The sequence below is a fragment of the Hylobates moloch genome, unplaced genomic scaffold (genome assembly GCF_009828535.3).
Source record: "Hylobates moloch isolate HMO894 unplaced genomic scaffold, HMol_V3 SCAFFOLD_4, whole genome shotgun sequence".
Taxonomy (NCBI): domain Eukaryota; kingdom Metazoa; phylum Chordata; class Mammalia; order Primates; family Hylobatidae; genus Hylobates; species Hylobates moloch.
Window position 1 is genome coordinate 174,401,902 of NW_026652279.1, and position 23,340 is coordinate 174,425,241.

General features: G+C 55.4%; 1 protein-coding gene across 1 annotated transcript; it reads left to right on the plus strand.

Annotated features, from left to right (window-relative positions):
* The first annotated feature begins 8,772 nt into the window (after positions 1 to 8,772).
* GRK1 (G protein-coupled receptor kinase 1) lies at positions 8,773 to 23,323 on the plus strand. Its single transcript, XM_032149211.2, has 7 exons — positions 8,773 to 9,471; positions 11,101 to 11,228; positions 12,905 to 13,062; positions 14,098 to 14,181; positions 20,170 to 20,294; positions 21,343 to 21,544; positions 23,028 to 23,323. Exons 1-7 carry the CDS (start codon positions 8,773 to 8,775, stop codon positions 23,321 to 23,323), a joined length of 1,692 nt encoding a protein of 563 aa, XP_032005102.1.
* Positions 23,324 to 23,340: the final 17 nt, after the last annotated feature.

Genomic DNA, 23,340 nt, shown 5'->3' on the forward strand with positions numbered 1-23,340 from the left:
GAGGCCAGACACCCACCTCTGGGCTTTATAGTTTCCTCTGCCAGAGGTCAAAGGCATCGCAGGCGAAGGATCCCAGGGAGAGTCCAGGGCCGAGTTATCAGCGCCGGCCATCGCCTCACCAAACACCAGGGGCCGGGTGCAGCCCGGCTGTTGCCCCTGGGGCGGGCCAGGCCCTCGTTCCTCACCCGGCTGCTCTTGAGACGCCCTTGGCTGCAGCTTTGTCTGCTCTGATTGCGACGAGGGCACGTTCCAGGGTGAGCAGCACTCACAGGCCCTTCCCCTTCCCTCCTCTCCTTCAGGAGGGAGATCGAGGTCAGAGCAGAGCCGGCCTGGACCCACTGTGTCCACGACCTTGGGCTGAGCCAGCTGGGGCCGCATCCCTGGCCTGGGAGGGTGTGAGGCAGGCGAGTGAGGGGCGACCGGCTCCCTGGGCCCCCAGCTGCGGCCGCCCCGATTCTGGGTCACCCAGTGGAAGGGCGAGCCTGGCAGCCGGAGCTGAGTCGGCAGGGAACACAGGGGTCCCCGGGGGCTCCTCTGCCTCCCAGGTTCACCCAGAGCAGCAATATCCTCTTAGATCCCCAGAGAGCAGTGGCACCGAGGGCCCTTTAGGATTTTTTTGTGTCTATGGAGGAATTCATAAACATAAATCCCTAAATCTAGAGGTCCTCAAAATGAAGTGCACAGGAGCCCTGAGCATCTGTTGAATGCAGATTCAGCCCAGCGAGTCCTGGGGGGCCCCAGACTGCATTTCTAACAGTGCTGGTGGGAGGGAGTAAGGCAGGGTCCAGGTGGGGGGTGCTCAGCCTGGGCAGCGCCTCGGGGTCACCGGGGGTCTGGGCAGTGCACTGGGGTCACAGGGCTGGGGCAGGGACCATGAAGTCATCACTGCCCACTTCCGCCTGGAGATTCTGCCTAAGCCTCTCGCCCATGGGGCCGGGCACCAGGACGTGGAGGGCTCCCAGGCAGTCTTGCTGGGCGGCGCACTTCAGAACCCCGGCTCAGAGGCTTTGCTGTTGGAGACAGGGTCTCTGGATGGCAGATGACATTGCTGCCTGCTGACTGCAGCGCCCATCTCTGCAGGAGGGTGACGGGAATGCAGGGCAAATGAAATGTGCTCAGGGGACTTCTGACCAATATGAATCGAAATCGACTAGCCCTGTGCGTCCAGAATTACATGCAGAGTTTCCCACACTGTCACCTCTAGGCCGTCCCTCTCAGGGACCCGTGTAACTAAATTCATTTCTTAGAAGAAACAAAATTCCTCTAGGCATTATGCTGCTTTAATTTTTTAGGATAATTTAGAGTTTGTAAAATAATTGCCCTAAAATTCAAATGGAATGATGTCATTTTAGCTTGGATTCTTATCATTTCTTTTCTTTTTTTTAATTTCTAATTTTTATTTCTTTTATATTTTTGTAGAGATGGGGTCTCCCTATGTTGCCCAGACTGGTTTAGAACTCCTGAGTTCAAGGGATCCTCCCACCTCGGCCTCCCAACGTATTAGGATTACAGGTGTGAGCCCCCGTGCGCAGCCATAATTTCTTGATGGACCCATCCTACGCATTTCCTTTAACATTGTACCCATTTCTGACTTTGGAATGTTAGGGCAATAAGAACACAGAGTCTGGCAGTAGAGGCCACAGTCTGATTGTTCACAGACTGTGGCCCTGGGACCCCAGAGTGCCAGGGGTCTGACAACACCTGTATGCAGCAACTATTGTCTGTGAAGTGTATAGATGCTCTTGAAATGAACAAAGTATGAATTCTTTCTAAACATCTTTGAATTTAGTCTTCCTAATGTAGTCTCTGGATTTCCAGAAGCAGGTACATGTGCTGAGCTGTACACATGTTATCAGAATGACCTTCTTCTGGACACATACGTGTAGGGAGGAGGGCCAGAGACCTTGGTAGAGGGCAGTTTCCCCACAGCATGCTCTGAAAACATAGAACTAGCTGCTCCATACAAATTGGGTGCCAGACAATGAGGGGGGCCCAGGATCCCACCCACATCTGGCAGCCACCGGTCACCCCTCTCTCCCCCCATCTGAGTGGTGTCAGACACAACCTAGTAGAAAGTCAGGACTGTGACCACCACACACAGTGACAAGGCCACCTCCCACTGTGGTGTCAGTGGGGACCATATGGAAAACCAGGACTGCTACCCACCCACCCAACAGTCCTCCGAAGCCCACCCAAAGGTTCCCAGTGGGAAACCTAGACTTCTGGTCCCACGTGGTGTTAACAAGGTGAAGCCTCTCCCTTTTGCTGCTGAAGTGGGGTCAGAGAAAGCCAGTAAAAAGAGAAGGATTAAATAATATGAAAACATCTGGGTTTCAGTAGATAACCACTCATCACACAAAGAATGAGGAAGATGTTAAGATGAATTAATACAAAGCTGGGTGTTTTGGCTCATGCCTGTTATCCCAGAGCTTTGGGAGGCTGGACTGAGGGGATCATTTTAGACCAGGAACTCCAGACCAGCCCGGGCATCTCTGCTAAAAAATTAAAAAATTCTAAAAATGAATTAAAAATGACAATATTTGCCAACACCAAGGTGACAGAGATGTTAGAATTAGCTGCCAAAAATTTTAAAGCAGCCATGATAAAAATGCTTGAATAGCAATTACAAACAAGCCCAAAACAAATGAAAAAGTAGAAAGCCGCAAAATATGGAAAGCAAACTGATAGAACTAAGAGTAGACATAAACAAATCCACAATTATAGTTGGAGATCTCAGCACTCCTCTCTCAACAATTGATAGAAAAACCAAATAGAAAATTAGCATGGATACAGAAGAACTCAACATCATCAACCAACAGGATGTCATTGAGATTCGTAGAATACTCAACAGAGAATACACATTCTCTTTAAGTCGCCATGAAATATATATCAAGATAGGCCATATCTTGGGCCATAGAGGAAGTCTTAGCAAATTTAAAGAATTTAAATCATGCAGAGTATGTTCTCCAATCACAATGGAATCAAATTAGATATTAATAACAAAGATAACAGAAAAACCTCCAGATATGAAACCTGAACAACATACTTCTAATACTCATGAGTCAAAAAGGAAGTTTCAAGGGAAATTTAAAAAATACATGGAACTGAATGAAGAAAAAATACAACATATAAAAACTCAAGAGACATAGCTAAAGCAGTATTAAGAGGAAAATTTATAGCACTAAAAATGCATATTTTAGAAAAGAGGACAAGTCTCAAAAAACCTAAGCTCTCATCTCACAAACGTAGAAAAAGAAAAGCAAGTAAAACAAAGCAAAAGCAAGCAAGCAAACAACAACAACAAAAACAAGCAGAAGGAAGAAATTAAAAGATAAGAGCAGAAAGTGATGAACTTAAAAATGCAAAAGCAATCAAAAGAACTGGTTCTTTGAAAATATAAATAAAATTAATAAACCTGTGGCTAGAGAGAAGGCTGAGATAACTGATAGCAGGAATAAAATAGGAGCTATCACTACAGACCCTGCAAACATCAAAAAGATAAGGAAGGAAATACCATGCGCAATTCTACATACATAAACTTTACAAGTTAGATAATGGGCTGCTTCATCAAAAATCACAACTCACCCAATTTCAAATAGATAATGTAAATCGCCTATAACTATTAAGAAAACTGAATTAATAATTTAAAATCTCCCAATAAAGAAACCTCTAGGCCCAGATGATTTCATGGGACAATTCTACCAAACACTTAATAAAGAACACCAATTCTTCACCATCTTTTGGAAAATAGAAGAAGAGGAAATATTTTCCAACTCATCTTACAAGACCAGTGTTACCTTTATACCAAAATCAGACAAGGATAGTTCAAAAAAAGAAAACTACAGATCAATATCCCTCATGAATATAGATGCAAAAAACCATAAACAAAATTTGGTAAGTTGAATCCAACAAAGTACAAAAAGCAAACGCCATGACCAAGCAGGATGTATTCCAGGAATGCAAGGCTGGTTCAGTATTCAAAACCCAGTCAGTGTGATCCACCACATTAACAGGCTGAAGAAAAACCACATGATCATATCAATCAGCGAAGAACAAGCATTTGATGAAATTCAGCTTCCATGTGACAAAAGCTCTCAGCAAACCAAGAGTAGAAGGAAGCCTGTTCAAGTTGATTAAAAGCATTGACAAAAAACCCACAGCTAACAGTATGCCCAATGGTGAAAGATGAAATGTTTTTTTACCCCAAGACCGGGAACAAGCCTCCCTCATTTTTATCCAACATTGTACTGGAAGTTCTAGCTAGAGCAATGAACAAGAAGAGGAAATAAAAAGCATGAATGTCAGAAAGGAAGAAATAAAACTGTCTTTATTTGCAGATAACATGAATGCTTATGTAGAAAATCTCAAAGAATCCATAACAAAACTCCTACAGCTCTTAAGTGAGTTTAGCAAGGTCTCAGGATACGAGATGAAGGCGCAAAAATCCACCATACTTCTATATACTAGCAATAGGCATATAGATACCAAAATTAAAAACACAATACCATTTATGATTGCTTAACACCAAGAGGAATATTTAGGTGTTAGAATCTAACAAAACACATACAGGACTTGCATGCTGAAACCCATGTAATATTGATGAAAGAAATTCGAGTTTGAATAAATGGAGACACACACCATGTTTATAGCGTGGAAGACTCAACAAAGAGATCAGTCTCCCCAAATTGATAGATGGGTGCAACATAATTCCTATCAAAATCCAAGCACAATGCTTTTGGTAGATATATACAAGATTATTCTAAAATTTATATAGAAAAGCAAAGGAACTAGAATAAGTAAATATTTTCTTGCATATTTTGAACATAGGGTTTTTTTAAGCAGTTTTTGAAGATTTTTTTGAAAAACAAGAATAAAATGGGAGGACTCAGTCTACCCAATTTCAAAGCTTATTATGTAGCTATGGTGATCAAGATTGTATGGTATGGTCAGAGGGAGACACATAGATCAATGGAACAGAAGAGAAAATCCAGAGGTAGACCCACACAATATGTGCAACTGATTTCTGACAAAGGCGCAAAAGGAATTCAGTGAAGCAAAAATAGCCTTTCAACAAACACTGCTGGAGCTATTGGATATCCATTGGCCAAAGGGGGAGGAAAAAGACCCTCAACCTCTTAAACCTTCTACAAAAAGTAACCCAAAGTGGATATGAACGTAAATGTAAATTGTAAAACTATAAATCTTTTAGGAAAAATATGGGAGAAAACCTTCAAGATCTGGGGCTGGACAACACCAAAAGCACAATCCATAATATTTATAGTCAACAAAATTTAAAACTTCTGCTCTATGAAAGCCCATATAGAAAGGAGGAAAAGACAAGCTATCACTGGGAGAGGATATTCGAAAACCGCGTGTCTGACAAAGGACTACTATCTGATATTGATAGAATCTCAAAACTCATGACAGGAAAGCAAACAATCCAGTTGTTACACGGTCAAAAGATGTGAAGAGACATTTCACCCAAGCCTACCAGGCGGCCAAAACAAAAGGCCGGGGCAGCGCTAAACTCTGGGGAGGATCCTGAGGAAGGATCCGCTCACCATCGCTGGTGGGAATCTAGAATGGCGCGGCCGCTCCAGAAAACAGCTTGCTGGTTTCTTCAAAACGAAACGTGCAATTAGGACACTTTTGGGCATCTACCCCAGAGAAACAGAAACTTATATTCACACAAAGGCCCACACAGATGTTTATAGCAGCTTTACAGCTAAACACTGGAAACGACCCAGCCGTCCTTCAACCGGTCAATGGCGAAACAGACTGTGGCACCCTCCTCCCTGGAGCACACCTCAGAGACAAGGAGGAGGGAATGGCTGACACCTGGGGAACGGTGCTGAGTGAGAGAAATGCAGATCCTGAAAGGCTACATAGTGTCTGACTCCATTCATGCAACGTTCTTGGAGAAGTCGTAGTTGCCGGGCATTGAGGAGGGCGGGCGGGAGGAACACGGGTGCGTCTGTGAGTGGCACAGGAGGGTCCCATGGATGGAGGTGGCCTTTGTCTCAACCATATGGATGTCAATATCCTCGCTACTTGGCAAGATGTCATCATTACAGGAGACGGAGTTAAGGGTACACAGGATCTCTCTGGATTGTTTCTTAACACTGCATGTAAATCCACAATTATCACAGAATAAAGAGTTTAATTAAAAAGAGATTTCCAGGGCCAAATGAATTTGGGAAACGACATACTTTACTTCTCTTTGAGAGCCATGTTCACTCTGAAATCACTGAATAAGCCCTGTGATGGGCATGTTTAACATATTTTTAACTTTGTTTGTTTAACATATTTATGACTGCAGGTGGAACGGCCCCCAGTCCAACAGGAAGCCATCCTCCTCAGACCCCGCGCCTCCGCAGCATCGGCACCACCTGCGAGCTTGTTACAGGTGCACAGTCTTGGCCCGCCCGGCCACTGAAGCAGAATCTTTATTCCAGCGAGGTCTCCGGGCGATTCATGTGTGTAGCTGTTTGAGGCATGAACCAGGACAGGCAGCAAGACGTCAGCAGAGATGGCTTCACTTCACAAGGCACCACAGTTGCCCCATTGGGTGAGCAGGCAGGAAGGAGTTAACGTGATTGGCCCAAGGTCACTGCTGTGAAGGGCAGGGCTGGGCCCGTGCAGGGCTCCTGGCGGACGATGGGATATCACTCCCCTCAAATATTTACTCGTGATCCACCTGCCAAAGCCCTCAGGAGGCCGTGGGGACATCGGCTCAGTCTGCAGGCCCTCGCTTCGGCCTCCTTGGTTGCTACAGAGGACCCTGCCAGGTGCAGCCCCCAGTGCCCTCCCACAGTTGCTTCTTCTCCCGCGTGGAATGGGGTGGGCTGACAGTCTCGACCTCTCCACGCTCCGGCATTCTTCCTTTCTGCGACACTTTGCTTCCTCCTTGTGTGAGCTGGAACCAATCCCATGCTGAATTCCTCCTCATTCTTCTCCGAACCTTTACTGAGTACCTACTGTGTGCTGGAATAAGATAGGCAGGGCCATGCCCTCAGGAAGCTGACAATCCTATTGGTGTGACCATCCCCAGGTGTGTCCCAGGTGTGTTGCAGGTGTGTCCGAGGTGTGCCCCAGCTGTCTCAGGTGTGCTCCAGCTGTCCCAGGTGTGCCCCAGCTGTCTCAGGTGTGCCCCAGCTGTCTCACGTGTGCACCAGCTGTCCCAGGTGTGCCCCAGCTGTCTCAGGTGTGTCCCAGCTGCATCCCAGGTGTGCCCCAGTTGCATTCCATGTGTGCTCCAAGTGTGCACCAGCTGTCCCAGGTGTATCTCAGGTGCGCCCCAGTTGTATCCCAGGTGTGCCTCAGCTGTCTTAGGTGTGTCTCAGGTGTATCCCAGGTGTGTCCCAGGTGTGCCCCAGCTGTCTCCAGTGTGTCCCAGCTGTGCCCCAGGTGTGTGTCCTAGGTGTGCCTCAGCTGTCTCAGGTGTCTCAGGTGTGCCCCAGGCATATCCCAGGTGTGCCCTAGCTGTCCCAGGTGTGTCCTACGTGTGCACCAGCTGTATCCCAGGTGTGTCTCAGGTGTACCCCAGGTGTGTCTCAGATGGGTCCCAAGTGTTCCTCAGCTGCATTTCAGGTGTCTCAGGTGTGCCCCAGGTGTGCCTCCGGTGTGCCCAAGCTGTCCCAGGTGTGTCCAAGATGTGCCCCAGGTGTGTCTCAGGTGGGTCCCAAGTGCCCCACCTGCATTTCAGGTGTCTCAGATGTGCCCCTGGTGTGTCCCAGGTGTGCCCCAGGTGCAGCCCAGGTGTGTCCCAGGTGTGCCCCAGCTGCCTCCAGTGTGTCCCATATGTGCCCCAGGTGTGCCACAGCTATGCAGGTGTGTCCCAGATGTGCCCCAGATGTGTCCCAGGTGGGTCCCAGATGTGCCCCAGGTGTACCCCAGGTGTTTCTCAGGTGGATTCCAGGTGTGTCCCAGGTGTGCCCCAGCTGTATTCCATATGCATCCCTCTGAGTGGGGCCTTGGTTTGATGTAGCTCCAGGGTCTTCTGCTCCCTGGTCCTGGTGTCACCAGCAACTGCCTCTTGACAATCCTGCCTTGCCTGCAAACCCCAGGTGAGAAGAAGAAAAATGACTGGGAGCTGACCCCTCAGTAAGTGCTGGTGGTCTCACCTACAGACCCCCAAGAAGCTGGTCACTGTGGGCTTTTTTCCTGTCTAAATTCCTATTATGAGGTGGTTTTCTTCTCATTTGCTATTTTCTTAAAAATAAAAATGAAATATAGTAGGAAAAACAGGCTTTGTAAATTACGGTTTCTCCTAGCACCACCCTCTCCGTCAGGCCCACACCCCAAGGAAACAGCAGGCTTGAGCCTGGCTGCTGAAGCCAGGGGGTGGACGGGGCAGCTCAGAACAGAGCTTTGAGTGCCTCTCCAGCCAGGGGCCCCAGAAGCCTGGGGGTTGTTTGTCCTTCTCTGGGAAAAGTGAGGCGGCCCCTTGGAGGAAGGGGCCGGGCAGAATGATCTAATCGGATTCCAAGCAGCTCAGGGGATTGTCTTTTTCTAGCACCTTCTCGCCACTCCTAAGCGTCCTCCGTGACCCCAGCTGGGATTTAGCCTGGTGCTGTGTCAGCCCCGGTCTCCCAGGGGCTTCCCAGTGGTCCCCAGGCACCCTCGACACGGCCAGGGTGTCTCCCTCGTCCAGCGAGGGCAGGGACGGGCCACAGGCCAAGGGCAGTGGTCAGGCCTGCTCTGGCTGTGAGTGCCACCAGCTTGGCCTCGGCCGATGGCCCCTCACGCCTGAAGCCGGCAGGAAGCTCCGGGATGGATTTCGGGTCTTTGGAGACCGTGGTGGCCAACTCTGCCTTCATCGCCGCCCGAGGCAGCTTGGACGGCAGCAGCTCCCAACCCTCCCGGGACAGGAAGTACCTGGCCAAGCTCAAGCTGCCCCCGCTGTCCAAGTGTGAGTCCCTCCGTGACAGCCTCAGCCTGGAGTTTGAGAGCGTGTGCTTGCAGCAGCCCATCGGCAAGAAGCTCTTTCAGCAGTTCCTGCAATCGGCAGAGAAGCATGTGCCAGCCCTGGAGCTCTGGAAAGACATCGAGGACTATGACACGGCAGATAATGACCTCCAGCCACAGAAGGCCCAGACCATCCTGGCCCAGTACCTGAACCCCCAGGCCAAACGCTTCTGCAGCTTCCTGGATGAGGGGACGGTGGCGAAGTTCAAGGAGGGGCCCGTGGAGATCCAGGACGGGCTCTTCCAGCCCCTGCTGCAGGCCACCCTGGCACACCTGGGCCAAGTCCCCTTCCAGGAGTACCTGGGCAGCCTGTACTTCCTGAGGTTCCTGCAGTGGAAGTGGCTGGAAGCCCAGCCCATGGGGGAGGACTGGTTCCTGGACTTCAGGGTCCTGGGGAAAGGGGGCTTCGGGGAGGTGTCGGCCTGCCAGATGAAGGCGACCGGCAAGCTGTATGCCTGCAAGAAGCTGAACAAGAAGCGGCTGAAGAAGAGGAAGGGCTACCAGGTGAGCAGCGCAGCCCGGCCAGCAGGGATGGGGCGGCAGGGTGCAGGGATGGGGCGGCAGGGTGCAGGGATGGGGCGGCAGGGTGCAGAGGGCCCCCAGGTCGCTGTCGGGCTCCGGGGCCCTTAACAGCTGGTGCCTAAGGGAGCACGCATGCCAGCCTCGCCATGTGGGTGCCCTGTAGCCGTGCGGTTATGAGCATTTCCAGTCCGTGTGCAGAAGTCCGTCCTCGGAGAGTGACCTCCACATTTTTGGGTGGGGACGTGCCACGTTCTCTCGTCAGTTTTTCACCAACCACAGAGTAGCCTCAAGTGTGGGGGAAAGAGGACCTCTCAGGGGAGGCTGAAGAGGGGCAGGGTCTCCGGATTCTTTGCCATGACTGTGGAAGACTTTCCAGGGCCCTGGCTCCTCTGATGGCAGCGAATGCGAGAGGAACTGAGGCAGGACGGAGGCAGCCTCGCTCTGATGACAGTTTCTGTGAGGCGGAGCCTGGCGTGACGCCGGGTGCAGGAACTGTTCCCCTGAGTCTGCCGTCCTCGGGGGTGGGAGTAAGCGACGGGCACGCAGTCCACGCTGTTTCATCCGCTCTGCCTGCTGGCGTCAGACTGTGCATCTGGGGCAGGATCAGCAGAAGCTGCTTACAGGTCTTAAGGGTGAGAGGCAGTGGCTGTGCCGGGTGTGGACGTGATCTCCCGAGCCAGCCCCCTGCACTTTGGCTCCACGTGGCTCCTGGCCCCTCTCCCACAGCGCAGCTGTGTTGAGGGCACAGGAAGCTCTCAGGGTTAAGCAGCAGCCACTGTGCACCCTGGCTCTGCGGGACCTCACCCCTTAGTGAAGGTGAAATACCAGGTGCTCATGGCGCTGGGCGGAGGCCCTGGAACATCTGCGTGTTCTCGCCCTGGAACTTGGGGCGAGTGACTATGCCTCGTGGTTGTGCAGTAATTTTTAAAAATTAGCTTTCTTGACATCTAATTCCCACACCGTGCCATTCACATCTAACTGTAAATTTAAGCCGACAATCAGCCTCTTTTCCTGACTTCCGTCACCTAACTGAACTCCATACTGAGATCAACTGAACACCTCCCCATGTAGGTGCAGACAGAAAGGGGCCTCTGACATCAGGAATTCCCTCTTCAAAGAGGGATGTGCTGTCCTTATCCAGACACTTACAGACTCGTTCAATGGAGCATTGTGAGGTTTCAAAATAAAGACAAAACGAAGCAGAGTGGTGAGGTGGTTTGGGAGGTGCTGGTCTGGGAGCGCAGCCCACAGGGGCCTGGACAGGAGGAGGGAGGGCTGTGGCTGCAGGATTGCTGGGCAGGCGGGGCTGGCGGGGTCCTCACCCATGTTGCTCCGCCTTGGGTCTTGAGCCTCCCCTTGCCAGAGGCTGGCCCAGAAGACCAGAAGTCCCCTGTATGTGAAGGAATTCACATGTCTGGTTTTCTGAAATGGGGGTGCAGGCATGTTTTGAAGTCATTTGCAATTGCTTTGTGAAAGGCGCATTTAAAGCATGTTTGCGACTGTCTCGTGGCTGTGTGTGCAGTGGGCGTGGCCGGGTGCCCACGGTCTCTGCGATGCACCTAGTCCCTTTCCTATTCAAAGCCAGCGCGTACTCAGCGTCTCACTTTTCAGGGTGCTATGGTGGAGAAGAAGATTCTGATGAAAGTGCACAGCAGGTTCATCGTGTCTCTGGCTTACGCGTTTGAAACCAAAGCCGACCTCTGTCTGGTGATGACCATCATGAACGGAGGCGACATCAGGTAAGGGCTGGTCCAGAGGGCACGAGAGGGCCCCGCTGTCCCACTGGGTCAGGGTTTCCAGGGCCCGACGGGGCTCCTTTGCCCGTGCAGAGCCATGGTGGCCCGAGGCCTGCCCTCGAGGGAAAGCCTTGCAGCCATCACAGTCCCCTTCTCACTGTCGGCAGGCGGTTCCTGAAACAATGCACCCTGGACCCACATCGGTGCAGGAACCTGGGAGGCGCCCAACCTGACAGGGCACGTCCTGTGTGTGGCCCCGGTGTGGGCGTGGGGGGCACGTGGTGCTGTGGGGGATGTGTGATGCAGTCGGGGGGACCTCTGCAGGGCTGAGGGCCTTGCACCAGGAGGGTCAGTGAAGATGAACTTCCCCAGCGCCCACTCCTAGTGCTGACCCCGGAGCTGGAGACAAGATCAGTCCAGCTGGGGGCCACCACCTTGCTGTCCCCCGGCAGAGAGGAGATGGCGCTGCCTCCACAAAGCCCTGGCCCCGGATTTGCTGCTGAGGCAGGCCCCAGGCCCGTGTTGGAGATCAGATCACAGGCTCGCTCGGTAGCTGGGCCACTTAGCCACTGTGTGGTTCTGCTTCCTGGTCTGTAAAATGGGGAGAGATAATACCTAAGTTCAAAGATTGTCGGAAGATTAAGACGACACGTGTGAAATACCCGGAGTGTCTGATGCCCGTAAGGTCAGCGGTGGGCAGGGACCATGGCTGTGGTTGGCAGCACCATGCCCCATTCTCACCTGCTTTTAATTTCCAAGGAAATTCCTCCAGGTGAGGCTGGTGGCCCCATTTTTCAGATGAGGAATGTGAGTCCAGACTAAGTCACCACGCGGAGGGGGCACTGGGAAACACAGACACAGGGGTGCCCAGGCAGAGGGGAGGGGGCGCTGGGAAGTGCAGACACAGGGGTGCCCAGGCGGAGGGGAGGGGTGCTGGGAAGTGCAGACACAGGGGTGTCCAGGAGGAGGGGAGGGGACATTGGGAAGTGCACACACAGGGGTGTCCAGGAGGAGGGGAGGGGACATTGGGAAGTGCACACACAGGGGTGTCCAGGAGGAGGGGAGGGGGTGCTAGGAAGCTCAGTCACAGGGGTGCCCAGGGAGGGCCTGGTGGCTCCGGCTGCCTTGTGGTCCGCCTGGCTCCAGGGCCTCCTCTCCTGTTTCCTGTGACGATACTCCTGGTGCCACCTCGTTTAAATTATTTCTTGTTTAAATCATTTCTTTTATTTGTTAGGTTTTGCTTCTGTGCAAAACCTGTCCGTGGAAAACATAAGAAATGATGTTTTATGGGGGCGGAAAGAGGCTGAGAAGAAACACCTTGAGTCTGATGAACTCGGGGCCTGCGCAGCCCCATCCCGCCTCAGTCTCGGCCTGGCCCCTTCCTGAGAGTCTGGGCTGTTTCCCAGCACCTGCGGCCAGCGCCGGGAAGCAGGCAGACAGGAGACGCACATGGACGGCACTTTCTCCCCGTTAGCAGTTGGGGTTCAGGGTCCCTGAGCTGCTAACGCCGCCAGCCACCGTGGCCTTGGGGTCTCCTCTGCAGGGACGAGGGGGTGCCAGGCCTCAAAACGACCAGAATGCTGGCTGAGAGACGTGGTTCTGAGGCCCCCGCTCTGTCTTTCCATGATTTTATTCCCCATTAAACCCGGGGTGCATGGCTCCCGCGTGTCTGCCCCCAGGTACCACATCTACAACGTGAATGAGGAGAACCCTGGCTTCCCGGAGCCGCGCGCCGTCTTCTACACGGCGCAGATCATCTGCGGCCTGGAGCACCTGCACCAGCGGCGGATCGTCTACCGTGACCTCAAGCCTGAGAACGTGCTGCTGGACAATGATGGTAGGAGGTGCCCTCGGCTGGGAGGGATGAGGGCTACCAGGAGGGCGGGGTGCAGCTTCCTTGGAGGTCTCTGCACAACCTCACGAGGGCTGACGGCTGCATGGACGGCGGGGGTGTCATCGGGCACTGGGAGTCACAGGAGTGAGTGCAGGGGTCTGCGGTGCAGAACTAGCTGGGAACAGCGAGTCTGTTACGCCCAGTCCCCACCTTCCTTCTGCCTGAATGAGGCATCACACCGGGATTCTTCTCAGAAATAAACACGAGGGTTTAGGCTCCCGACACCGGCAGGTCAGGCAAGTGCAAGACACGTGCCGGGGCCCTGAGAGAGTGTGCAGGGGGCGGGGGGACGAGGTGGGAGGATCTCGGTGGGCAACACCCACCCTCAGCTGTAGCATGGCCAGCCCTCTTCCCTACACCCTGCGCCCTCCACTGTCAGCCAGGGAGCCACTGTCGTGTGCATGGTGTGTGCTGTGTGCGCGTATGTGTTTTGTGAGGGGTGTGTGTGTGTGTGCAGTGTGTGTGTGGTGTGTGATTGTGTGGTGTGTCTGGTGTGTGTGGTGTGTGTAAGTCTGACTGGGGTGCTAGGGCCTTGTGGTCACTTGGTATGTGTATGTGTGGTGTGTGGTACCTGTATGGTGTGGTATCTGTATGGTGTGGTACGTGGTATGTGTGGTATTGTGTGTGGTATGTGGAATGTGGTGTGTGTGTTTGTGGTGTGGTGTGTGTGGTATGTGTGGTATTGTGTGTGGTGTGTGTGTGTGTGATATGTGTGTGTGTGGTGTGGTATGTATGGTATGGTCTGTGTGTGGTCTACGTGTGGTATGGTATGTGTGGTGTGGTGGTGTGTGTGTGGTATGGTGTGGGTGTGTGGTGTGATCTGTGTGTGGTGCTGGTGTTTGTGGTGTGTGGTGTGTGTGTCTGTGTGGTGTCTGTGGTGTGTGACTGTGTGTGTGTGGTGTGGTGTGAAGGTGGCTCTGGGCTCGCTGGCGCCTGTCCTGTGCAGCCAGGGGTGACTCTGCTATGTCTGCCTCTCAGGCAATGTCCGGATCTCTGACCTTGGGCTGGCGGTGGAGCTGCTGGACGGACAGAGCAAGACCAAGGGCTACGCAGGGACCCCAGGTAAGGGTCTGAGCGCAGCTGGGGAGGCTCTGTGCATTCGTGCGTCCCTGTGTATGTGTGTGCCCGTGTGCACTTGCACATACATGTTTGTGTATATGTGTCTGTGTGCACATGGGTGTCTGTGTGTGCCTGTGTCTGAGGGTGTCTGTGTGGTTGTGCATTTATGTGTACGTGAGTGTTGTGAACCCTGATATCTGAGGCAGGTACCAGTTAATTTAGAAAGTTCATTTTGCTGAGGTTGAGGACGCGAGTCCGTGGCAGCCTCAGGAGGTCCTGACGACATGTGGTCGGGGCACAGTTTGGTTTTACACTTTTTAGGGAGCCATGAGACATCAATCAGCATACGTAAGATGAACACTGGTTCGGTCTGGAAAGGCGGGAGGGGGCTTCCAGGTCATAGGAAGATAAGAGACAAATGGTTACATTCTTCTGAGTTTCTGATGAGTCTCTCCAGAGGAGGCAATCAGATAAGCATTTATCCCAGTGAGCAGAGGGCGACTTTGAATACAATGGGAGGCAGGTTTGCCATAAGCAGTTCCCAGCTTGACTTTTCCCTTTAGTTTAGTGATTTTGGGTCTCAAGATACTTTCCTTTTAGTGTGCCTGTGTGTGCATGCCTGCGTCTCTGTGCACACACGTGTGCCTGTGTGTGCATGCCTGTGTCTCTGTGCACACACGTGTGCCTGTGTGTGCATGCCTGCGTGTCTGTGCACACACGTGTGCCTGTGTGTGCATGCATGCCTGTGTGCATGCCTGCGTCTCTGTGCACACACGTGTCTGTGTGCCTGCATGTGTGCCTGTGTGTGCATGCCTGCATCTCTGTGCACACGTGTCTGTGTGTTCATGCCCATGTGTCTGTGCACACACATGCCCGTGTACCTGTATGTGCATGCCTGCATCTTTGTGCACACATGTGTGTCTGTGTGCCTGTGTCTGTGTGCATGTGTGCCTGTGTGCATGTGTTCCTGTGTGTGCATGCCCGGGTCTCTGTGCACACGTGTGTCTGTGTGCCTGTGTGTGAGTGCACATGCACGGTGCATCCTGCTGCCTCCCCCATGAGTGAGATGAGGTCTCATCTCCTCTCACCTCCCCCCAGGCAGGGAGGCTTGCAGCACCTGCGGAGGAGAGGAGACCCCGCAGTCAAGCAGAGCGGGGTCCGTGTTCTGGGCCCAGCACCTGCTGGCGTGTGGCCTGTGTGCTTTACTTAACCTCTGAGCCTCCTGCTAGCACTCGGTGCACAGGCTTGCTGAGGAGACTTCACATGCCACATGACCGACGCCTGTGTACAGCAGCCACACCGTGAATTTGAGTTCTTCCTCTCTCCGCAGTCTTGAGGGTCCGCGTGTCGGGCTCACTTCTGCTGGGATTTCCAGAGAATGTCGCTTCCCCGGGGTTGTTTTGGCTGTGGGGAGGCAGTGCTGTCGCCTGATGGAGTTTGTGCGCGGTGGTGTTTCGGGTCCTCCCATGCTGGTGCTTAGGCACTGGGCGTATTTGTGCCGTGGCCACAGTGGGGACATCCTTGCTCCAGCTGGACTTAGGGGAAGGTGCATCTCTAGGTGGGGTCTAAGGACTGTTTCCCCAAAGTTCTGAAGAAGGGCAGTTCTGTGCCCACACCCCTCATGGCTGGGTTGCAATCTGGATGTGGGATTCCGTAGCCACTGAGTGCTCAGGGCTCTGTGCAAGGCACCTAGTGGTCGAAGGTCCCAGAACTTTCTGGAAGGCAGCTCATCCTGGGGGATCCCATGGCTCAAGGAAGCTTCGGGTGGCACCTGCTTTTCGTGAGATGATCCAAGCCTCTTTCTGGGTCTGTAGAAACGGTTGGCGCTGCAGCCCTCGAGTCTTTGGGACCCGTGCCAAGCCTGGGTGTGAGCGCGTGGGTGGAAGCCCCCTCACGCATTTCGGGGAGATCCAGGTGGTGGACTCCGAGGCCAGGACTTGAAGAGTTAACGTCACGGATGGAAAGGGCCCAGCTTCCAGGCCGAGTGTGAGGGCCCGACTGGCCGCCAGGGGGACCCATGCCTTCGCCAGCGCCCGTTCCTCGGAGCCCCAGGTGCACACAGCAGGGCTGGGCTCAGGCTGTGACACCTGCACAGTGACCTGGAGATGCTGACGTCAGGGTGCAGGTTGGGAGGCCGGTGTCAGTTCAGCAAAGCCGCAGGGTCTGCATCCTTCTTCCTGGCACCCTCGCACCCTCCCACGCAGCCCCCGACGCAGCGAGAGACACCACAGCCAGCAGGAGCCTGTCCGGGTACTCCCCCTTGCCAGTGCGGTGCCGGCCCAGGGGCGTGCACAGGGCGGGACCGGCCATGCGCGGTCCTCAGTTTGGCGGGACCGGCCATGCGCGGTCCTCAGTTTGAGTTCAGGGGCGGGAGAATTTGTGAACAGAGCAGTTAGCGGTGGCTCCCTCACGCTTTCTGTCAGTATTTACTGACCGCTGCGTGGCTGCAGGTCCCTCAGGAGGCCTGGGGCACAAACAGGTGCGCCAGTCCGGGCGGCATCGTGGGGGTCAGGCCAGGAGGGCTGGGGGGCTCCTTGGCCCAGGAACTGACAGGAGCCTGCGGTCTGGTGGTCCTTGCTCTTGCCCGGCCTGGGAGCTGAGAAGGCTCTGGGTGGCTCTAGAGGCTGTGATCGTGTGAGCAGTTCCTCCCCGGAGTCTGGGCAGAATTCTGACGTCAGTGTAATCCCGGACCAGTAGGGCATATTCAGGGCCTGTGGTTCTTGTGAAGGAGGGTTCCTGCAACTCTTTTGGGGAAAAAGGATTCTGTGGTCACATCAGCCTGGCCCTCAGGCACGGTGAAGGACCAGGAAGGACCTTGACTCAGAAGTGTCAAAACTGACCAGCCCCAGCAGCCCCCATGCCCCAGCCTGCGGCCCCTCTGCCTGGTCCCAGAACATCCGTCATGGGTCTTCCAACGGGCCTGTCCACCACTGTGTGCCGGCCTGGCCTCACTTGGGTAGCAGCTGGCGAGTTGACATAACTCACACAGGCCCCACGTGCCACACAGAGCTGGCTCGGAGGCCAGGCAGGTGTCTGAACTTCTTCTGGAGTCTGACTCACCAGAGCAGACGTCTGCCAAGGACCCTGCTTGGTGAGCACGCAGCCATCTGGAGGGAGGGCCCAGAGCTCATGGCTGTGGCCACTGGAGACAAGAGGGCAGAGCACTCAGGGAGGCAGCCCACGGTCTGTGGACTGGGTTGTGGGTTGTGGACTGTGGGCTGTAGGGTGTGGGCTGTGGGCTCTGAGGTGTGGACTGTGGTCTGTGATCTGTGGTCTGTGGGCTGTGGACAGCGGCCTGTGGCCTGTGGGCTGTGGACTGTGGGCTGTGGCCTTGGACAAGTTGCTGCACATCCCCATCATGAGTACCCATGGTGATGAGGAGTACCCATGGTGATGAGTACCCATGGCGATGAGTACCCATGGCGAGGAGTACCCGTGGCGATGAGGAGTACCCGTGGCGATGAGGAGTACCATGGCGATGAGGAGTACCCATGGTGACGAGGAGTACCATGGCGATGAGTACCCATGGCGACGAGGAGTACCCATGGCGACGAGGAGTACCATGGCAATGAGGAGTACCCATGGTGATGAGGAGTACCCATGGTGATGAGGAGTACCCATGGTGATGAAGCGTACCCATGGCGAGGAGTACCCATGGCGATGAGGAGTACCATGGCGATGAGTATCCATGGCGAGGAGTACCCGTGGCGATGAGGAGTACCATGGCAATGAGTACCCATGGCGATGAGGAGTACCCATGGTGACGAGGAGTACCATGGCAATGAGTACCCATGACGATGAGGAGTACCCATGGCGATGAGTACCCATGGCGATGAGTATCCATGGCGAGGAGTACCCGTGGCGATGAGGAGTACCATGGCAATGAGTACCCATGGCGATGAGGAGTACCCATGGCGATGAGGAGTACCCATGGTGATGAGGAGTACCCATGGCGATGAGTACCCATGGCCAGCTCATGGCGTATAGTGGACTGCTGTGCCTGGCATTCAGGGCAGGCTGGAGCAAGTGCTGTGCTCATCGCTATGGCAGCATTGCAGCAGGGCCCGGAGGGTCTGCAGCCATCACTCAGAGACGCCCCGGCTCCGCGGAACAGGCACGGGGCTGGACCATGGAAGTGCCTGAGCTGAGGCAGGCGGGATCTGCGGTTTCCACCCTGGAGGGGAAGCTTGCTCACAAGGAGAGGGAAGCCTCAGTGTGTGGCTGTGGCCTTGAACCTCATCCCTATGAAGAAGGAGGGATGATCTGGAGAGGGCGGAAGGGCCGGGGAGGGCACAGCCCAGCTGGCGGGGTCTGCAGGGAGCCACAAAAGGTGGACAAGGCCAGGCAGGTGGGCAGGCCTCAGCCAGAGGTGGGAGGAGAGGAGACGACCCCATGCCAGCCTGAGCAGCGCGGGGGTGCCTGGAGGCTGCAGCCCACACTGGATTCTGTCTTCTCTGTGAGGAGCAGTCGGGAAGGGCTCGAGAGGTGCTTGGCTGCCTCAGAGTGAGGCCGCAGTGAGGGGAGGCGCCTTTTAGAGTGCTGAGGACTCGAGCTGAGACTGTGGGACCAGGCAGAGAACTCAGCTTCAGCAAACTAGATATATGTGAGCCTGGCGTGGCTTCCAGGCACGAACCTAGAGCAGGGGTGTTTGTGAGTGTGGAAGCGCTGAGCCTAGAGATCTGCCTTGACGTTAACAAGACACCAACAGAGGTGCGAGCGAGGCTGCCGGCTCCATCGCTCCCTGATCCGCTGGCGGAGCCAGAGCACAGAGTGTGGAGTGGAAAGTGTGTTTTGAATTTAGTAAAGTGTTGGGAAGCAGCCACTCAGATACTCTCGTGGACAAAGTTGATGGCTGGACACACATGTGATCTGCTTTCCCTCCTGAAGTCCCGGGATAGGGGCAGTGAAGTGATCTCGATAAAAGTACAAACCCACGTGCTCAAAGGAGGATGTGAGCGGCAGCGTCATGGCAGCTGGAAGACTGATGATGGGTGAGGGGAGCTGGCAGCTTACACAAGGAAGCAGAATGCTAAGCTGCTGCCAGAGCCCTCAAGCGGCGCAGAACTGTCAGTGCCCAGCACCTGTGTCCATGCAAAGGTGGCCTTAGCAGATGAATGACTGTGTGAGAGCAGCTGCACACAGAGCTGTCCCTCCGTCCTGTGACGGTCCCCACGGCTGCACCCAGACCCGTCCCTCCATCCTGACACAGTCTCTGCAGCTGAGACCAGACCCATCACCCCATCCTGAGGCAGTCTCCGCGGCTGCGCCCAGAACCGTCCCTCCATCCCGAGACAGTCCCCGGGGCTGAGCCCAGAGTCATCCCCTCATCCTGCAACAGCCCCCGTGGCTGCACCCAGAGCCCTCCCTCCATCCTGAGTCCCCGTGGCTGCGTCCAGAGCCGTTCCTCCATCCTGACACAGTCCCTGTGGTTAAGGGCCTTCTTGGCAGAAGACTGGGACTGCCTCTCTGGAGAGGACACAGCCATAGCACTCCTGGGTCACTGGACAACTGGAGAACAGGCCGGCAGCTGAGGAAGAGGAGAGTGACCGATGGCTGAGACTCCCCAGGCCTCCTCTCCAACGTGGTTCCCAGAATGTGGAAGACCCGCCTCGGCATGATCTGACCAGCTCGAGAGGAAAATTCAAGATAGTGATGTTGGATTCTCCCCAGGAAAAGAGTCCAGGAAGGCTGCCTCAGTGCAGCTAAGTCAACAAGTCCCGCCCTGTGCCCAGCACTGGAATGGGCATGGGGCGTTTTTGGTTTTCACAGCCTGGGGGTGCTGCTGTCACCCCATAGGCAGAGTCTGGGGTGCTGCTTGGCACCCGGTGACACACAGGGCGGCCCCTCTACAAAGGATTTTCTGGCCCCAAATGTGGAGAGTGCTGAGGCCCCGGGGGGATGCATCCCCAGAGCATCAGTCCTGCGATTCCCGGAGTGCGTGCCCACTGTGGAGGTGACCACCTCTGAACCTGAAATGTCCCTTGCTGGCAGGTTTCATGGCCCCTGAGCTCCTGCAGGGCGAGGAGTACGACTTCTCTGTGGACTACTTTGCCCTGGGGGTCACCCTGTATGAGATGATTGCGGCCAGAGGACCCTTCCGAGCCCGTGGAGAGAAGGTAGGAGGCGGCCAGCAGGTGTCTCTGCAGCCACCCTGGCACCCTGGCTCTCGATGGGGGCGGGGAAGTGATGGGGTCGTTACTGGGGCAGACCTGGGAGTTGTTCTGTGGGCCCTGGGGTGGGGAAGGCACAGATTCATGTCCTGGGGTCTCGCTCGTGGGCTGTGCTGTTCTGTTTCGATGGGTGACGCCCCCAGCCCCTGAGGCCTGCGGGTGGAGGGGCTGAGGGATTCCAAGTCACCCCGTGCCCCAGAGCAAGCAGACCCTCCCACCGGAGAGCACGCCACCACTCAGCCTCTGAGGGCCCTGCGGGGGTCGGTCCCTCTGGTGCAGGCCGGAGGAGGGAGGGCGACTTATCCCACTGTGGCCCCAGACCCTGGGCAGCAGGACAAACCACCTTCATAGGGTGGAGCTTCATCCCCTGGGGACTGGTGAGGCCGGGGCTCTGGGGGACATGGAGTTGGCTCCCCCTCCCTGGACGGTTGTCCCGGGACACTAGCACGCCCGCGGTCACTGCGTCTGTGGGACGTGGCGCAGGCGTGGGCTGCCAGGGCAACCCATGGGAGGAGCACTGGTGGCCTGATCCGGGGGCCTTGGGGGCTGAGCAGCACCCTTCACACTGTGCCCACCGGTGGGGCCTCTGGTGGGGAAGTGAGACTTTGGCAGTGCTCCTGAAGACGACGGAGCCACTGAGGCTTCCGTCCACCGTGGCGGAGTGAAAACGGAGGCTGCTCCTCAGCTGGGCCCACACTGGCCTTCAGTTTCCTATCTCTCCTTCTTCCTTGGTGGGTGTGGCTGTGCTGGGGATGGGTCAGCCAGAGTCCCGAAAATGCACAGCACCCACCTGTGGCTCCTGGGAGCTTCGCCTTTAGGATTCCATTCCTGAGACTGGACCCTCAAACGCTGCTGTGCTGGGGAGGGGCACAAGGCCTCATGGGTCCTCCACCCGCATGGGTGAGCGGTGGCTCTCGTGGGACGAGCTGTGGTCTGGTCTGACCGCCCAAGAGAGGCGGGTCCAGCAGGGCTAAGGCAACACGTGTCCCCGCAGGTGGAGAACAAGGAGCTGAAGCACCGGATCATCTCAGAGCCTGTAAAGTACCCTGATAAGTTCAGCCAGGCCAGCAAGGACTTCTGCGAGGCGCTGCTGGAGAAGGACCCGGAGAAGCGCCTGGGGTTCAGAGACGAGACCTGCGACAAGCTCCGCGCCCACCCCCTCTTCAAGGACCTTAACTGGAGGCAGCTGGAGGCCGGTACTGTTGGACGCCTCAGCCCCGGGAGGGTGGGAGTCTGTGCTGTGTGGCCCTCGGGTGTCCGCCGGGTCCAGCCTGTGAGAGTCGGCAGGGAGGAGTGCCTGAGACCCCCAAGGCTCTCCCTCTGCCCCCAGCAAGGCCCCCAGTCCTCCACTCATCCTCCCAGCCCCGGGACAAGCTAATGGAGCCGGCATTGGGCCAGAGGGCTCTGGATGCGATGGGAGGCAGGAAACATGCTGGCTGCACTGGGGCCTCGAGACCCACACCTTCCGCCACGTCCCCGGTGCTGGAGGGAGCCTGAGATCAAATGGAGGCCGACGGCTCAGGCTGTCTGCTGGGGAGAAAGTCATCCACCCACCAGCACTTGCTCGTCAAGTAGATGTGAAAGATACTGTGTGTGTGCATGTGTGTGCATATGTGTGTATGTGCATGTGTGCATACATGTGTGTGCATGTGTGTGTATGTGCGTGTGCATACGTGTATGCGTGTGTGCATACGTGTGTGTGTGTTCATGCACTTGTGCGTCTGAGATACAGCCATGCCCTTTAGGACCCTGTGGTCAGGTGGAAGGGTCAGGCCACGTGCAGTGTGACTAACTTAGGACAGGGCCAGGGGTGACCAGGGAGCAGGAGATCCCCAAACGAGAAGTCGCTTTCGTACGTTGGGGTCACAGCAGTGACTGCCAGACAGGTGCCCTGGGCAGGCCCAGTGAGGCAGGGATGGCTGTGGTCAGGGAGCCCAAGGGGGCTCCAAGGGGTCACAGGATGAGGAGGAGACCCTGCCTGTCCTGTAAGGAAGTCTGAGCCACAGAAGGGTTTGAGCCCAGAAGTGTTGACGTCAAAGTGAGGCTGAGGACGAACCACATGGTGGCTGTGGAGTGCTTACTGGCGCTGGGAGGTGGTCCTGAGGCCGCCGCAAAGGCTATCTGGGGGCCAGCATGGGCCAGCCGGGTCAGGGTTGGTGCACTGAGAGGAGAGTGATGTCTGTGACTGGCTGTGCCTGGCCATCGGGGGCCGGTGCGTCAGGGAGGGACTCTGGTTGGAAGGAAGCTGCCAAGTTCACTGGAGCATGTGCTTGAGTGCCTGGAGTCTGGGGTCTGCAGAGTGCGCAGGGGACGCCCCGGTGGGGACACCAGGGGAAGGGGTGTTTGGGGAGGAGACCGCTTCATGACGAGACCCTAGGGGAGGCTCCCAACGAGGCAGACGCGAGCGCCAGGCCCTTTCACAAGAAGGCTCCAAAATGGGCCCTGGGATCTCGGGCTTCTTCCCGCCCCACTCAAGCCCCAGCTGTGTGGTCTCAGGGGAACCCAGGGGCCTTCTGGGCACACTGGGCTTTCTCTGTCAGCTGCAGCGACACTTCCCCAAGGAAGAGCGGCCCCAGGCCTTTGTGCATCTCGGAGCCATGGGGGAGGGGGCTTTTTGGCTAAACGGTGCTTCCTTCCCACCGCGAGGAGCCTGGCGTCTGTGTTTTCTGTCTCCCTCAGGGATGCTGATGCCCCCTTTCATCCCAGACTCCAAAACTGTCTACGCGAAGGATATTCAGGACGTGGGTGCCTTTTCCACCGTCAAAGGTGTGGCCTTTGACAAAACAGACACAGAATTCTTTCAGGAATTTGCCACTGGCAACTGCCCCATCCCCTGGCAGGAGGAGATGATCGAGATGGGCATCTTCGGCGAGCTGAACGTGTGGCGCTCGGACGGGCAGATGCCGGATGACATGAAGGGCATCTCCGGGGGCTCCGGCTCCTCGTCCAAGTCAGGGATGTGTCTGGTTTCCTAGGTGACGCCCCAGAGTCC